This window comes from Chaetura pelagica, unplaced genomic scaffold (genome assembly GCF_000747805.2).
Source record: "Chaetura pelagica isolate M959 unplaced genomic scaffold, ChaPel_1.0 scaffold534, whole genome shotgun sequence".
In the NCBI taxonomy this organism is placed as follows: Eukaryota; Metazoa; Chordata; class Aves; order Apodiformes; family Apodidae; genus Chaetura; species Chaetura pelagica.
In genome coordinates this window covers 169,284-188,028 of record NW_009953065.1, presented here as the reverse complement: position 1 = coordinate 188,028, position 18,745 = coordinate 169,284, and the positions used below count along the sequence as shown (strand labels likewise).

General features: G+C 37.7%; 1 protein-coding gene across 1 annotated transcript in view; it reads left to right on the top strand.

Moving 5' to 3' along the window:
• Nucleotides 1-18,745, top strand: part of COG5 (component of oligomeric golgi complex 5) — a 177,682-nt gene that overhangs the window by 5,543 nt on the left and 153,394 nt on the right. Inside the window, exon 6 of the mRNA XM_009996782.1 lies at nucleotides 5,324-5,444. Coding sequence (XP_009995084.1) covers nucleotides 5,324-5,444 — 121 coding nt within the window. The remainder of the gene's footprint in view (nucleotides 1-5,323; nucleotides 5,445-18,745) is intronic.

Sequence of the window (18,745 nt, the reverse complement as noted above, 5' to 3'; positions counted from 1 at the left end):
CAGCAGGATGCTCTTAACATTCTGTTGAGCCAGTTTGTCCAGCTGTTACTGTTTATACTACTGGACAAATCTTCAGTGACTTCCATGTGACAGGTTAGGTGCAGGTTTTTGTTATTCTCTGAGGTATGTTGCAGCTGTGGAAGGGGTGTTGGAGTTTGGTGCTAAAACTGAAGGTAATTTCTGTCCTGACCTTACATAAAGTTCTGTAGAAAGACATTTAAGAAGAATGAGTCCCTGATCTTAGGAAATGTTTCTTGTGTGCTTTCTCCTGTAGCAGGGTTACATAGATTTTCCTGTGGTGTGAAAGCAGTATGCATCTAGGGTCAGCATTACTCAGCCTGTGCCAGGGAATTTGTAATATCTGGCTTTATTTGCTGTTAGTCAGAGAAAGAGTTGTGTGGTAAGCAACTCTTAGGGTAGCATGCTAAGCTAATCTTCGTAGCATGCAATTCCACTTACCTCAATTTAGAAAGAGAAACAATTACTCCAGCTTCTTTGCCAGTGAGAATTCCCCGTTGGCAGGGGAGCTACTGTTCCTTCTTGTGTTGGAAGATAAATGGCAAGTGCTCTGTTTTGCACTACACTGCTGGCAGGAGTTGAGGTCAGGACACTAGAATTATAAAATGAAGGTGGACATATGGAGAGTTGAATCAATAGGCCTTTGAAATGTCAGCCTCCTGCTTCCCCAAGATGCACTTCTGTGGTATCTCTTGAGCTGGCTGCCTGGTTTGGGCAGGAAGGAAGGGTGTCAGCACAGCAAACAATTCACTTCATGAAAGTGACAGGGCTTATGACGTGAAATTGCTCCCAAATGCAGGACTTACGGCATGGGACACTTTCAAACTTTCTGGTTTTATCAGATGATACACAATTGGTAGAATAAGTAGGAAAAGGCAGGTGACTGCTAAAAGAGGTTACATTCCATCAAAATCTGTAGGCTTGACAGGTATGTTCTGCTGCACTGTGTGGTGTTTAAGAGCCTCTTGTACTCATGATGGTATTTTACTGCTTCTCTACTGATTGCTGTGGGACTGCTCACAAGCTGAAGGAATATTTGGCTTGCATAAAGCTGGATTTTGCCATTCTTAATTGCTTTTAATATAGTCTGTCTTTTTCATAAACATTCTCACTGCAAATTCAGTGTGAAACTTCGAATCTAGTCCCAAATTCCAAATCTCTGCTGTGTACTTGTGTATTTTATGTCTCGCTCTGAGCTTCATGGCATGCCAAGGGAGCAAAAGCTTACTTCCTACTTCAAATCAGACTGTCTTCTTCTGAATCTTTCCATAGTAGATCATGAGCTAAATGGGAGTAGTTAACAACTGAACTATGTAGACACAGAGTTTGGCCTTCAGAGGGTTATTTTCTGTGCTGCTCAGTTTAACCAAGTCTTTCTGTGTGTTCTCTTAATTTCAGATATCTCAGTGTTTAAAAATTCTTACAATAGAAAATAATAAAAAAAAACTTTTAAAAATATGAATTCTGTATTTTAAAGTTAGACTCCTTTTAAAATATTCACCAGTAATGGATTTCATCCTGGTGCTACTGTAACTAAGAGTAAATGTAGTCTGAAGATGGTGGAATGTCTCATCATTCTTCAGGCATCGGTTATATATACATTTAAGGGTCATTTGGATGTGGTGTTGGTCAATATGGTTTAAGGGAGAACTTTGTAGAGTAGGGATGATGGTTGGACTCGGTGATCCCAAGGGGCTTTTCCAACGTGAATAGTTCTGTGATTCTATGATTCAACTACTTTATGGTCTGGCAGATATATGCAATTGCATAGATGAGTTATGCACTGACACATTTTTAAGTGGTCCTCTCTTTATTATTAAGTCTTTCAATAATTTCTTAAAATTAACTTGAGAGAAAACCAAGAGGTCTTTTGATTGCTTGAATTGTCACAATGTCTGTAAGTGTTGATGTATTGCATTAAATTTCAGGAGATAACATGTAATCTCCAGAAAAATTGGGGTTTATTTTTAATTTTACTAAAACCAATGGAACTAACTCAGGCCACTGGGCCATTTCCAAATTAATTATTGCTTGAAAAGTAGAATTAATTTCTTCTTGGATGGAAGCATCTCGTTTACAAAAGCATATTATGTCAACACAGGAAAGCAATGTTTCCTGAATTAGTTCAGACTTCTGTTCTGCAGGTGACCAGGTGAAAGGATCTAGCATCTGTCAACAACTCCATTATTAGATATATGTGTGTGTATATATATACTATTTCTGTTACGTTATTCCTGAATATTGCATTCTTATACAATGACTGGGAGTTTTATTAAGTTGAACAACTGATGTAAATGAAGTACTTGGGTGAAGCAGAATCTTTGTCAAGGGCACAGTGCAGTAGCAATCACTGTGAAGTTAAGAATGCATCTTCAGCGTCTTTGTTTTTTCTCCTCCTTTGAATTCACAGGCTCAGAAGTTATTTTTTTTTCCCCTCTTTTATCTAAATGTAGCTTTTCCCATCTGTTACTCAGTTTATTAGTCCTTTTAAAATATTGTTTCTTGGATAGGAGATAATGAGCAACAATCAAATGAAAAAGAAGTAATTTTTGGCACAGAAAGTAAAAGATGGTCAGAAGATACTGAAGTGGAATTCCTAGGGAAAATCATTGGCTAGAGGTACAAAATTGGATGAGAGAATAATTAAATTTGAAAGCAAAGTTGTAATCCTATGCCTTCTGACTTGGTGAAGCACAGTGCTTGATATAAAAACCTATTTTTGATTAATCTTGCAGAAATGTAGTTCACCGATATGGAAGTGGTATGTGGATTAAGATTTTTCTGATTAAAGAGATGAATTAGTAAAAACTAATATGTTAATCTCTCAAAGTAGGATAAGCTTCGCTTGGTTCTCACTAATGGTAATAGAAATCATGTGGTTAAGTTGTCTTAGAATGCTTAGGAAACTTGCACTTCAGACTCTGTGATACAGAGCCAAAAGCAGTGAGAGTAGTTGTGCTTTCAGCAGTTTGTCTAAGTGGGGCTTTTTCTGAGGTTTCCTTTTTGTTCTGTCTAGATGTTTAAAAAACACAAACTATTAAAAAGCTATTAAAAATTAAACTGCCCATGCCGGGGGGTTGGAACTAGATGATCTTTAAGGTGACAGGATGGGATTCATCCATGGCTCCTGAAGGAACTGGTTGATGAAGTTGCAAAGCCTCTGTCTATCATATTTGAAAAGTCTTGGCAGTCTGGAGAAATCCCCACTGACTGGAAAAGGGGAAGCATAACTCCCATTTTCAAGAAGGGAAAAAAGGATGATCCATGGAACTACAGAGCAGTCAGTCTCACCTCTGTGCCTGGCAAGATGATGAAGCAGATCTTCCTGAAGGCTCTGCTAAGGCATGTGGAAAAAAAGGGGTCAGTGGTGACAGCCAACACAGCTTCATCAAGGGCAAATCCTGCCTGACTAATTTGGTGGCTTTCTACAATGGTGTCACGGCATTAGTGGACAGAGTAGCTGACGTCACCTACCTGGACCTGTGTAAAGCTTTTGACACTGTCCTGCACAACATCCTGGTATCAAAACTGGAATGATAGGGATTCAATGGATGGACCACTCGTTGGGTAAGGAACTGGTTGGATGGTCACACTCAAAGAGTGGTGGTCAATGGCTTGATGTCCAGATGGAGACTGTGACAAGTGGTGTTCCCCAAGGGTCAATACTTGGACCGGTGCTATTTAACATCTTTGTTGGTGACATGGACAGTGGGATCGAGTGCACTCTCAACAAGTTTGCCAGTGAACACAGTGAAGGGAGGAAATGCCATTCAGAGGGACCCTGACAGATGTGAGAAGTGGATTCATGCAAACTGCATGAAGTTCAACCAGGCCTGCAAGGTCCTGCACCTGGGTCGGGGCAACCCCAAGCACAAACACAGGCTGGGTGGAGAATGGATTGAGAACAGTCCAGAGAAGAACGACTTGGGAATCATGGTGGATAAGAAGCTCAACATGAGCAGCTAATGTGCACTTGCAGCCCAGAACACCAGTTGTGTCCTGGGAAACACAAAAAAAAGCATGGCCAGCAGGTCAAGGGAAGTGATTCTCCCCCTTTACTCTGCTCTTGTGAGACCCCACCTGGAGTACTGTGTCCAGTTCTGGAGCCCCCAGCATAAGGACATGGAGCTCATGGAGAGAGTCCAGAGAAGGGCCATGAAGATGATGTCCTCCAACGAGGACAGGCTGGGAGAGTTGGAGCTGTTCAGCCTGGAGAAGAGAAGGCTCCAGGGGAACCTTACAGCAATCTTCTACTACCTGAAGGGGCTACAGGAAAGCTGGGGAGGTACTTTTTACAAGGATTTGTAGTGGGAGGAGAAGGGGGGATGGATCAAAACTGGAAGAGGAGAGATTTAGGTTAGACATTAGGAAGAAATTCTTTATGTGAGGGTGATGAGACATAGGCACAGGTTGCCCAGGGAAGTTGTGGAATCCCCCTCCCTGAAGTGTTAAAGGCCGAATTGGATGGGGCTCTGAGCAACCTGATCTAATGGGAGGTGTTCCTGCCCATGCAGGGGGGTTGGAACTAGGTGAACTTTTAAGGTCCCTTCCAACTGAAACAATTCTGTGATTTTATGATTATGTTTGATTTAGATGTCAGGCCTACCTTTTTTTCTAAATTGGTGCTAACAAAAACATACACACAAATATGTTTCTTGAAAATTTTAATATGCATTTATCTTCTTAATTTTTAATCAAGAATTATGTGTATTTTAATAGACTTATGAAAGTATGTGAACTAACAGTTGGCTGAATGAAGGTGACTGGCCTCATCGAAGATTTGCTGGAAATGAATTTTTTGATCTGTTCCTACCATAAGAGTCAGTATCTGTCATAGCAATTTAGCCTTTAAGGTTTATTGTTCTCTGAAGTAAATGCTTCCATTTTCATATTTTGGATCAATGTTTGATTGGTAAGAAGAATTTCTCAATTTTACTACAGCTTTCCAGGGGCGGATGAATATTGAGGAGAGGTGCACAATGCAAAATAAAGTTCACTTCTAGTTAGAAATGGAACATGTCTTTGTTATAGGATTCTGAGTTCCCTTTTTTTCTTTTTTAATAGTAATGACAACATAAATTCAGTAGACCTGTGAATTTAATTAGAAACTTTTGAAAGTACTGGTCTGGATTGCATAAAACATTGTTAAAAATCCTGAGCAAAGGTATTTCAGTGGTCTAAGGTTTCTTAGTTTTATTGACATTAATATTACCTTTTTTGGTTAAAATATTTCCATATTTGAGGCCTCATATGATGCAGTCGTTATGTACTGATCGTATCCCCTAATGCTACATTTTCTCTGCAGGCTGCCTGTGACTTGCTGCGGAGGATAATACGCATCTTGTATCTCAGTAAGAGGCTTCAAGGACAACTTCAAGGAGGAAGCAGAGAGATAACAAAAGCTGCCCAGAGTCTCAATGAACTTGGTGAGTCCTTTTAGAGGCATTTTTAGCTTGCACTTGTATGACTCACAGTAGCATTTGACTAAAATAAGCTCCAAAAACTTGTTATTAAGGTTCTTGATGGCTACTTCCTGATTTGAATTGAGAAATGGTATGAAGAGAACTCAATAGTTCCTTCAGTTTTTTCCCATGACTTTTGTAGATAGAGGTATTTAATAACATGAAAATTCTATGATAATAACTTGTGTTCTTTTGGGCAAAAATTTTTTTGTCAAGCAATTAATTTTTCACTGGTTTGTGTTTGTATAAAATGCCTTCAGAGGCAGCAGATACATATTTAGTTTTTGGGAGATATTGCACTACAATAAGGCTTAGTTTAAATTACATCCACATAGTTTACATCCGTGTCCTAAAAGAAGATTATTGGCCCCATGACCTTTATGAAAGCCATATGTGATACCATATGCAGATACCTAACCTAAATGAGATTCTGGAAGCATTCTGCTGTAGTGGTGACTAATTTACCCTGTATGTTATTGGCTTCTAGGAAGCTTGAGAGTACACTGCTAGATTCTTTGCTGGCTGGCTGGCTTGGGTACTTCTGCACTGTGCTGCAGAGAGGAGCATCCTGTTAGTCTTGGAGATCAGTTGGTGTGGATATAGTATCTTGCCAGGTGTTTCTCTGTTGTTTTAATGATATTCAAATTTCAGCTTCCAAAAATAGATTGAGGGAGAGCTGAACTACCAAACATTCAGAATAATCCTGAGGTTTATTGTGCGTATCTGTCACTACTGCTCTTTTTATACTGTATAATAAAAAAAATAAATAAGGACTTAGTTTTATAATTAGCAGATGCCGTATTGCAAATGGAAAGGTTTTTTTATGTTTATTTAGTATATTATTTTGATTGATGCACTTAAGCAATTGTAGCATTCCAAATTAGAATATTTTTCTAATTTTCTGTTTTTTCTAATATTCTGTCTTCTTTCCATTTCAGTCTCCTCTCACATCCTTAGGTTATATAAGGTAATTCTGTCCCTTAACTACCTGAATTACACGTCTTGTGGGATTAATCTGAATGCTAGATTCTATTCAAATAATCAGTACTGTTTAATGGTAAAATCTGAGCTGTTTATCTTGTGTAGCTTTTAGGATTTTTTTCTTCCAAAGAAACTGCTTTTCATTGCTCTCCTCCCTCTTATTTTCTTTCACAATTTAAAAAATGAACTTCCACTTTCCTCTGTTAAAGTGTCAGTCTTTTGAGTTTCTGGTTTTCAAACACTTGGTCTTTTCCTGAAGCTTAGAGAAGTCTTGATTAGTTATTCTTTTTAAAGATGAAGGGAAACATGTCCCCTTAGGAATCACTTTTGAGTTTCATCCTACAGTCCATAAGGAGGGAGCCAAGGCTTACTGTCTTTAATTTAATCCTTAATTAATCCTTAATTCTGGATGGCTAATGGCCAGGTAAAATCCCTTGTCTACTGTTATTTTTCTCTTCTCTTTCCTTGTATCTCTTCCTTTCTTCTCTCTTATCTCTCCATCTGCATCCCTCCCTCATTTTTGGCTGTCTGCTGTTGGTTACTCTCTGCTGGCCGTGATGCCCAGAATGCCAGTGGATGGGAACACCCCACTAGGGGAGTGGCTGGTGTGGTGGACACAAGGTGTCTGTCTTGTGTGGTGAGGTGGTGGCTTATGGGTTATGGGGTAACTGTCTCCAGAGGCGATGAAAGTGCATGGTAGCTGGAATCAGCAAGGTTCAGGGTACTGCAGTGGGAGTCAGTGGGAAGGTGGTGTGTTGCAGGGAGGCTGGATTTTGGCCACACCATGCTGTGCTTCTGTCCTTGGAAAGTGTTGGGATGTGGGGGAGATCTGTAGGGTGGAGGTGGTGGTGGCATGGAACAAGAGAGCAGTGAGTCTGTGGCAACTTGGGAGTGAAGGTGTGGAAGTGCTGTGCTTCAGAAAGATGGGAAATGTGATGGAGTGGTCTGTGGCATTGGGAGGGTGGGAAGCATGGGGAACAGACACTGGGCACTGGTTATTCTGTAGTGAAATGCAAAATCTTTGGGAAGGCTTGGGAAGTACTACGTCTGTTGGTAGTAAGTAGGTGTTAGACGTGAATGATGCAAAAGCCAGGTATTGGATAGGAAGCTCTGCATCATGGAGGCTTGCTTTCGAATTGGGTATCGTGGCCAAGATTAACAGTAATTTGTATTTTTAGGTATTTCTGAATATCCCTTTTGGCTCTTGTTCAGGGAAAAATTCTTCCCATTGTCTTTTATCTTTCTGTTGTACATGTGGCGCAACATAATTTCTGCCTTATTGAAATCAGCAGCGTTGTGATATTACTGTGAAAGTTTTGCACTTTCTATGGAATAATAAACCTTTTATTGCTTATAGGTTATTCTGTGTGGAATCATGGGAAAACTGGCCATTTATTTTCATGAACTGTTTTACTCTGTGTGTAAGTTTGTGAGACACAAGCGTGTATGCCCATTTGGGTGTATCTGTTCAACGTGTATTTCCTCAGCAAGTCTATGTTAGTTCATGGCCTACAGCAGTGAATTACATGATTTGACTGCTTCTTGGTGATATTTTAATACAAATATTTTATAAAGTGAGAAAGAAACTTTCCTGATCAGGTTTAAATAGGATGTGACAAGAAAATAGTACATTCTATGCAGTTCCCTTTCACAGATGAAATTCGGCAGGTATTCTAAAGTGTGCTGTCTCCTATGAGGGAAGGAGAAATTACTGTCATTAACGGTGACCAGTAACTGATCAGATGAAGATGAAAAAATTCTTAGTTGTGCAGCAAATGGCATGACTGTGGACAGGTTGTTAATTCCATCTGTCAGTTACAGAGCTAGCTTTGGACAACAAAGGATTTGTATATTTTGCTTGTTAAATACCTATAACAGATGTTATAATTATTGATAAAAAGGCCTAGACTTCTTTTAATTATAATATACTCCTAGTCTCTGTGTACGTTTGTATTATATTTTATTTCACAGCAAGTGAATTTATGTTCTTGAATGACTTTGTGAGCATATAATACCTGTAGGCAGGCTTTCACAGCAGCTGTAATTTTGCTCTTTTGTAAACTCAGAGTTAGTCTGTGACTAAGCTGTGCAGGCATAAAACGAAGGGGAAGAATTCTATTGAAATATGGTTTTGGGGGTCTTCAGTATAGAAGTTGCTCCAGGACAATACCACATCATATGCATTTTGTTCTTTATAAAGAGGGAGCAAAGCTTGTACTTTGCAGTTGTTTAGGCTTAACATGACAAGAGAAGACTTAGGGGAAATTCAAAGAAATAAAGCTCAATTTTAATGATGCTTGTAAAAAAGCATATCTTGGATGTAGAGAACTGAAATTAATGAGGATATGTGTAATACTGGGTGAAATGTGACAGAAGTTTTTGGCTGTTCCTGGAAGGCCTCTTTGCAGCTGGCATAATGTAGGTGGTGCTTCTAAAGTGCACTCCAGAACTACTGCCGTCTGCACAAAGGAGACAGTGATGTTGGGCCTGCAAAATTCTCTGGTGGAAGCTAGAAAAAATTGACTTAGGGCTTTTCTAAGGTAAACAAGATGTGTCATGATATCATTTAAGTAAGAAAAAGCCTGGATATATTCAATATGTCTGTTAGAACAAAAAGTAGAGGGAATGGGAGGAGGAAAATGAGCTCTTGTCTATCTACCTTAATGGGGATTGCATAAATTATTTGTAGGAGTCTAGAATATAAACATACTATTAAATAGTAGGCCACATAGATATGTCAAGAATGAATCCTGTTTTAACCAGCCACATTTTCTTTGTTGGCAGCATAACAGGTCTTAGAATTAGAGACATCAATGACTGTCTCGTAGTTTGATTTAAACAGGCTCTTGACATCTTGTCACACTAACAGGATCAGCAATATTATCCAGATGAAAATGTTGTGCAATTAATGCAGAATTTGAGAAAGCCATACCCGGAATGTCGTCATGAGCTGTTCACTGCTGCTCAGCCATCTATCAAGTGGGGTTTTGTTGAAACGTGTTCTGCAGCTGGCTCATGTTTTCATTAATGATTTGAGTGATGTAATATGGTATATCCTTATTAAATTTAAAAGTAATAAGCAGAGAAGAATGGAAAATATGTTGGGAAACAGGATTAGAATGAAGAATATTCTTAGCAAATTGGAGATATGTCTTAACTGAGCTGATTTGATTTCTCTTTCAGACAAGTACAAAGTCCTAGTGACAAATAGTTGTAGTTTACAGCAGTAACAGGAAAACTGACTGTATGGATAACAGTTCTGCAGAGAGCCTTCATAGTTCCTCACGAATGAAGTCCAAGCCACTTGTTAATTTCTTTTGTAGCAGCGTGACATTGTTGGCAGTGAAATTTGTACTCATCTTTTTAAGGAATGATGTTGTGTGCAAGGCATTTGAGATAAATCTTTTGTTCATGCTTCAGCTGGAATATCAACATCTTGTTCAAGGAATATGTAGGACAATCAAAGAAAGTCCTAAATACAGCAGTAATGATGGCTGAAGGGCTTGAGGATGGGCAATGGGAAGAGGAACTCAAAGTGTGTGGCTCTTTGGTTTGGAGAAGAGGGGCCTGAGAGAGTAACATTTTCAGATAAATAAAAATTTTGCAAATGGGAGGGGAGTAAGTGGCTCTCCATACCCACTGTAATTGAAACAGTAAGGAGTGCGCCCAAAATGAAGCAAAGAACATTTTATCTAAAATGTTAGGAAGAGTTTCTTCCAGTAGTGGTAATTTCAGGGGAGCTATGAAGTCAGTATTTGAAGCTTTTTTAAAAGAAGTTAAGACAAAGCATGTATCAGGAATACTTTAGATATGGCTAGTTTTAGGTTGAAGTACAAAGACTGACGTGCTACCAGTCTTTTTATTTCTTTCAGCAATAGCCTCCCTCCCCCTGGTTCCAACTTTGTTAATATAAAATGTACTGTAGGGAGTTTTGGTTTTGATGTGGGGTGTTTGGTTTTTTTTTTCATTGGACTCCGTGGTGTAAAATTTTCTTCCCACAAGTTGGTTTGTTGGGCACTGAGCCCAGATACCTCCTGGAATATTAGGATAGCGTGACTAGAAAATTCAAGCCATCACTTTAGTTCAGCCTTTTCTTATCACTCCTTCAGATGAAATAGTAGATAAATCTCCTCAAAGACCTTCAGGTTACCCCTCTGAACTAATTAATTCTCTTCTGGTTAGTCACTGTGTGACTGACATTCAACTTCACACAGTTTATCCTGTTACTGAAGTGCCATAAAAATTGACCCTCAAAACTGTTATGTCGATACTCTCTAGGAGAATGCAGTGAGCAGGAGGAAGGTGGTACTGACTATGTGAATGTAAATGTTGTGTATCTAGTTATTTTCCTTTTCCAGGAGAGAAGGCTACCTATCTGTTTCTTAGTGACACAACTGTTTTTAAGAAATACGTTTAAGAAATCCTGTAAGTTTTTAATCAGAGAATCATAGACTGGTTTGGGTTGGACAGGATCTTTAAAGGTCATTTAGTCCAACACCGCAGTAGTGAGCAGGGACATCTTCAGCGAAGTCAGGTGGTTCGAAGCCCCATCTACCCTGGCTGTGAATGTTTCCAGGGATGGGGCATCTGCCACCTTTCTGGTCAACCTGTTCCAGTGAATCCTCATTGTAAACATTTCTTCCTTATATTGAATCAGAATAAACCCTCTTTTAGTTTAAACTCATTACTCCTTGTACTATCAGAACAGGCCTTATTAAAAAGTCTGTCCCCATCTTAAAAGCCCCCTTTAAGTACTGAAGGGCCACAGTAAGGTCTCCCTGAAGTCTTTTCTTCTGCAGGCTGAACATCCCCAACTCTCTCAGCCCTTCCTCTTGGCAGAGGTGTTCCATCCCTATGATAATTTTTGTGGCTGTCCTGTGGACCCACTCCCACAGGTCCTTGTCTTTCCTGTCTCACCAGAGCAGAGTAGAAGATCAGAATCACCTCCCTCGACGTGCTGGCTATGGGTAATATTTGTGAAGGGTGAAGAATATTGTTTTGTGTTTATCAAAAACCTAAGCACTTAGTATTCAGGAACCAACAGTTCTAATTTGGTGAAAACTTAAATACCTCATTTTAGTAGGAAGTATTAATACTTGTTTGTTTTGCAGCAGTTATCTTACCCGTATCTATTGCAAGTTGGAGTTATCTGTACCTATTATTTCCACACTACGCCCTATTAATTGGGTATTAGAATAGTGTAAATAATCTGACTAAACCAGAGAGGCTTATTCTGAAGTAATTGCAGATTGGCTGGCTGTAATACTTGTCCTTCAGGTTAAATATTCTATAAAAATTACTGTGCTCTAGCTACTGTGGGTTTTGAGGTAACATTAAATATGCCTTATGTATCTGTATAAAAAAAAAAGCTCTCTTACACTGCTGCCTTCTTCCCATGTCAAATTCAGTGATTAACTGAATTTTTTGTTTTCTATTCCGAACAAAAATATAGAGTGTATGATTGCCAGGCCAGACCCTGTGTTGAATCAAACTGCAATTGAAGTGAAGAAGGACTTGGTTACTGTCCTGTCGGTGAGATCTTTCACTGCTAGTACACAGAGCAGACAGATTTGTTCATATTAATATTGTTATGCACAGTTTCTGAGAAGAGTCAACACACATCAGTCTGGAGCCTGTCATGGTACTTTTGCTTAGGGTTTTAGATGCAGTACAACTTACTGCCTTGTGTGAGAACTAGTGTCCTCTAAAATAATACAGCATATGTCTGTGGTGAAGTGCACTGTTCTGTAGGGGTAACTGAACTGATTTGACTAATAGAAATTACATGGCCATACTAACATGGTGCCGTGCCTGGGCTAATTAGTCCTGCTGAGAGTTAATTAATTTTATTACTGGCTCAGAGCCATCTGCAGTATTTTTGAATGCCACTGCTTCAGGTGCCTCATACATCTGCATCCATAGCATGTGCAAATACCTTGCTAAAACATTTCTCTTGTGTCCCTGGTGGTGTTAGCAGTGACATTGCCAGACTTTCACTGAAATTCTTTGGGATAAAATATACTGTGCCTTCCTCTAGCTGAAATGTGATCTCCATATTCTCCAGTTTCATGTTGTTCCTTTCAATTTAGTTGCTTTTTGTTTTGTTTTGTTTTTCCTGAGGCTCTGTTATGGCAAGATGGAAGATTTTGCAAAAATGTGTTGTGCAAAGTTTTATTTGTGGTATTTCAGGCCAAAATAACCTCCCTGTGGAAGGTCAAGCAGATATACAAATAATTTAAAAGCCTTGGTATTTGTAGCTTTGAAACAAAGAGTCTTGAACTGTTTGGAAACAGAGAACTTGTTTTTATAGAAAAGCTTAATTTTTCCAAAGTCAGACTTATGAAGAACTTTAAAAAGAATGAGAAGTTCTTCAAAAACATGAACACAGTGTCACATGTGAAATATATCTAGAATACACTGTTTGAACTGCTTTTCTTCAGTATCTCTGGTAAAATCTGAAAGTGAAGGCCAGTTGCTCTAGTTACAGTGTGACTAACTGCATATAGTTAATAGCACATTTAATAATAAAAAAGTAAAGTATATAGTACATAGTAAATATATATACCAGATACTGTGTTTCTCATGGGTAATACTGGTTGTTCTGTGACAGTCAGATATTTGCAAAAGAATTATTCTTTATTTTGCATGTGATGACGTTGATAGAATCATTCAGCTTACATTCACGCAACAGAGGCAATTTCAGTTCTTATTTTATAACATTGATAAAAAGAAAAAAACATGTAAAAACATGTAATGCTTAGATTTACTGTTTAGAAAGATTCTAGTTTTGTTAGTTGCTTTGTCTTTTCAAGAAGAGGAAGGCCGTGAAAGCTGTAGATAGTGCTAACAAAAACTCCTCTTGGCTACCAAAATGATCTTGTTATTTTCTTAATATTCTTCCTGCCTTCATGTTTACCAAAGTCACTACTTGATTTATTGTAAATTAATGTAAAAGGAAGAGATATTCAAGCTTCCGTTGAATCATGTTATTTCGTGAATTACGCTGTACAATCAAATATTTTGGTGTAATGAGTGTAGAAGCCGGTCCTTGTGCTCTTCTGCAGTTGCTATACCACAGACTTACTTCTTTCTCTGTTTCAATTATACATGCAGCAGTCTTGTTCTAGGCCATCATATATTATTTTGTGCCACTTTTACCTTTTATGCAGAATTAAGGAGCTTCTCAAGATATTAGTTTATTTATTGTTGGCTTCTTAAATAAATAAATAAAAATCTCAATAGTACCTAACAAGTTCATTAATTTGACCTTTTCATGTTAAGATACTGAATTAATGTGCATCTAACAAAATTATTTGCAAAACTTAATTCAGTTTTTGATTAGTAAGAGGCTAATAGTGTAAGACCTCTTTATCCTCGTTGAGTAAGGCAGACAGAACATGCGGATTTTATTTGCATTTTGCTGTGATTATGATTCCTAACTTGCAAACTTTATGTTAGAGAAAGCATTTTATGTAACTAGTTGGTATGTTTTACTTAATCTCTGGTATGCATTTTTTACTAACCCCTTTCAATAAAAGACACTAATTACAGGCACAGGAGAGAAGAGACAAGTTTGCATTGATAGAAGAAAAAAAAGGTCCTGTTGGAATTTTGTTTTTCAACATAATCTTTACATTAGTAGGGTTGAATTAACGTTTTATCAGGTTTTTAAAAGTTTTTTTTTTACAACAGTTTTATTGCTGTGTCACTGTTTACCAAAGTCATGACTATTCTGATCTCTTGAAATTTAATTTTCTTTATGCATACAATTCTAGAAAATTAATCCAGATATATATTGTAACAATGTTTTTTCTTGATGTCTAGTGTTATTTAAAGGACCATAAACGTGTTTCAGATTTGCCATATTAAGCGAATTATGAAAATATTTTTTCATGTTGACATTAAGCTGATTGTTTGATGTGATTAGTCTTTAGGTATAACTACTCAAAGAATTTGATTTTTCTGTATTATTAAGCATTTGCTGATTTTAGTCTCAAGTATTTAGACCTTGCCAGAGGCCTGTGTATCAGATATTTAAAAACTGATTTTGTTCTCCAATTTCTATCTTGAGTGTTAACCAGTTCCTGAGAGGTTTGTTATTGATGTTCCAATAGTTAGGCTGTGCCAGGAGTTAATTACAGTGTGTTAGAGTTGCTGTGCTGTAGCATGTGGAGTGTTTCTCACAGTTTTTATCCTGATTCCAGGTCCAGCAAAGACTTGTTTTCTGTCTTTTACTCTTTTCTTGCTCCCAGTTACAAATGTCCACACCTTTTGTTCCTTACATTTCTGGAAAGCTTTGCTCTTTCAACCTCCCTGTCATCTGTTACTCTTGAATTGGATTCCTTCTATTTATGAATATAAATTATGATTATTATTGTAATTATCTGATTTATAACAGTTTTGGTTGTAGGCAAGTATTATGCTGAGCTAGGCTTCACCAGGTACTGAGTAAAATCTGGGGCCTGATGGCTCTTGATTTATTTGCTTCTAACTGTTCAGAAGACTCCAGTGAGAAAGAAGTGATAGTGGACAAGAACTAAAGAAGGAGAGGGGGGATGTAGTGGACTACCAAAAAGTGCTTTCAGCTAGACAGGAATTAATGTCAGGACAGCAGAGAAGCTGCACCAGTCATGTAGCTGCTAAGTTAATATGTATTTAAACTCTCTTGTGTACAGTCATGCACCCGAGGCATGTTTTGCCCTGGTAGCACATTCAGTTCTCTGTTTGAGATCAGCCTTATGTCTGGGAGCTGGGGTTGTTTATTCTGGAGGAGATTCAGGGGGCACCTTACCACTCTCTACAGTTACCTGAAGGGAGGTTGTAGTCAGGTGGGGGTCAGGCTCTTCTCCTAGGTAACTAGTGACAGGATGAGAGGGCACAGCCTGAAGCTGCACCAGGGGAGGTTTAGGTTGGATATTAGGAAGTACTTCCTCACGGAGAGGGTGATTAGACATTGGAATGGACTGCACAGGAAAGTGGTGGAGCCACCATCCCTGGATGTGTTCGAGGAAAGGCTGGATGTGGCACTTAGTGCCATAGTCTAGCTGATGTGGTGGTGTTAGGTCATAGGCTGGACTTGATGATCCTCAAGGTCTTCCAGCCTTGGTGATTCTGTGTATTTTTATATTGATGTGCACCTCAGATGAAGGCAAACTGCTGGAGGAGAAGGAGTTGTGAATGGGCAGACCACCTTGAGTGTTCAACATGTACACATAACATGCTTTAAAAATAAATAATATTATCTCTATTTTTACAAATATAAAAGTATGGTATGGTACTTCTGTAAAGCATTGGAATTGAGCTGCATCCATGCTGGGATTGCTTTACCAGTGTTGTTTCTGTTCTAGCGTTCATGTAGATATGTCAGGCACATGTGTAATTCTGCAATTGCTGTAGAGGACTGTGCTGTACAGATAACGATGCAGTTTTGTGGATACCTGTGAATAAATGCAATTATACATGTCACAGTAGGAGATTAAATGGGCTCTTTTTCTTGAAGATTAAGACTGTAGAGATGCATTCATAGGGAGAAAATAAAGGGTCGCAGAAGGGCTCTTTGATTGGCAGAGAAAGAAATTACAAGAGCTGAGGACCGGAAAATGAGGCCTAGCAAATTCTGAAGTACAAAATAATTGAAAAATGAGATTGTGTAGATAATATTGTTGTAATTGCTCAAGTAAATACTGGTTGTGAAATATTGAATATAGTAACATTTTTTTTCCTGTTTATTTCTAATTATATTGTGAGCCAGTTCAGTTTAAAAAAATCTAACCAAATAGTTATGAAGAGAAGACTGAAGTCTCATATTTCTTCAGGTCCTGGATGAGAGACAGTATTCCTGTAGCTGTCATTCCTGCCTTGCCTTAAAGATCAGTGAAGGTGTTGCTGTATGTCATACAACGTTATAAGTAGTGCAGAGTAAGATTTAATTCTTGGACATAGGAAACAGTTTTAAAAAATAGACCATTTTCACAGGAGTGTTTTTTCCTCTTTATCTCCTGATTCATGCTTGTAATTTTCCAGTACTAGTTTCTTTAATCATTTTATGGACTTGGTGATGGTTTGAAAAGTAAAGTAGCCCAGTCTTTTTATTTGTTTACAATTCAGGTCCAACCTTTTCTTGCTTGCAAGCGCCAAGTCTGATTACAGGCTTTGTTATCTTTAAAGGTAGACTCTCTTCAGCTGAAGAACAGCATGGTCTTGTATCTTTTTCCGAGTCATTTCAGGGAAAGATGTGACCTCACCTCATTAAAAGAAAGAACATCCTATTATTTTGAGAACATGCTGTTTCCATGGCAGATTATCTACAATTTCAAAGATTTTGCCCCCAAATTTTAGCTAACCTATCTTGCAAACTACAGACGTAGCAGAAACTTCAGACTTTTGACTGAAACAGAATTGGGCCATAACAAAGTCTCAGTGACTGAATCAAAAGTTTCCTTCTTTTATTCCACTTTATTTAAACTACTTCTGGAATCTGCACTATAAGCTGTACAGCTGAGGCAAGATCTGTAAGAAGTTTCTGAACACATTAGTCTTTTACAAGATGTCTTTGTGTTCATGTGCACTTTTTGGGACTTTATCCATGTTTGATATCATTGTAGATTAGGTCTCTAGCCTCATTTTATATTAATGGTATATAATCTTTTATGGTCATAATTATTAAACTGAAATGTTTGTTCCTGTTTAAACATAGAAAATGAAGTGATTCACTCAGTTTGAAAATTTCTTATGATTTGATGTTTGCTTGGTAACTGTTCAGAAGAGGAATTTATAATTCAAGTAACACTCTTGTTTTTATAATATGCAAATATACTGCTAGAAAATCTGTTCTGAGAACAGAATGTCTTATGAAATACCTTACTGAGTGCAGCAGCAACGAATACATATGATAAATCTTATTATTATAGCTATATTGTACTTCATATACATGCAGTTGTATGGTATTTTGGGAAAACACAAAAAATTAATTTTCCATGAGAGTTCTTGGGTTAGATGTTTAGTCTATGGAAGCCACTTTTTTTACTGTTAAGCCACATAACTTTGTTAAAACTTTGGTCACAAATTGTTTTCACATCTTTTTTTTCTTCTTCCCATTCATGGATAGGCCTCAGTTACTAGGTATTAGAGTTGTTAGCAGGAGTAATATATATTCCTCATTTTTGTTAAGGTGTTTTAAACAGCAATGCTCATGTTACCTTTTGTTTTGTGATGGCACATACATTTCAAATAGTGTTCCTTTCTCATTTTCTTTTTCCTTATACATGTTTTCAGCACAACAGTAAGTGCAACCTAGGGCACAATGTATCAGTGATATTTGTAATAATTTACTAATGTGGGAAGATGTCCTTTTATTTATACTTTTCTCTTCTTTCTTCTCTGTTTATTTGTGATAGGCATTTATGAAAAGTATCTTGAAACAAGATTTGGGAGAAAACTCTGTAGCACAGTTTTCTCCCAAATCTTATTTCAAGATATTTTTCATAAATTGTCATTGGTTGTTGTGCTCCCTGCCCCCCCCCCCATTAATTATGTTTAAGTTGAGTTTAATTTGAAGTAAAAATATCTCAACAGATTGTGTGAGATCCCAGTACAGTTGAAAGTAAAACTGTGCTACTATTGCTCTGTTAATGACAGTGAGATATAGCCAGTGTGACAGATTTTACAGCAATAATGTTGTTTCAGCAGTGGCATTGATTTGTTTATCAGATATGATATCAAGTTAAACTGTTGGAAGATAGGGTAGGAAGTTAGAGATCATAGCGGGGTAACAGAAACCAAAAGTATATTTCCAAAACCCCAGCTTGGAAAGGAAACCAGGGCGTGCTGTTTGCCAACAGCTTTATGCCGTCAGCCTGCCCGCCTTCTTGGCTGGCTGTGCAGTGTCAGGAATCAGAATGAGGGTATAAAAATGCTTATATTCAAAGGATGTAATTAATTCAAACTATAAAAAATAAAGTATGTTTTAATAATTTCAGGTTTTATACCTACCACAGAACATTCATTGTGAATCTTCTGTTTTTTCATTTAAACTGAATTTCTTTTCATTGTGTGAGAATTTCCTTTTAAAATATAAAAACAGCTGATATAGAAATCGATGAAGTAAAAACACAGAAAGATATTTCCAATATTCTAGCTCAATTTATATTTATCACTGAAGTGTAATTTTAGCAAAAAACATAAAGATGTCTAATGGCATTTCTATTTCAATTTAATACTCTACAAAAATAATTGAATTGAGATAAAGAAGCAATAATTGAAAACATACTGTGGTAGTGAAACAC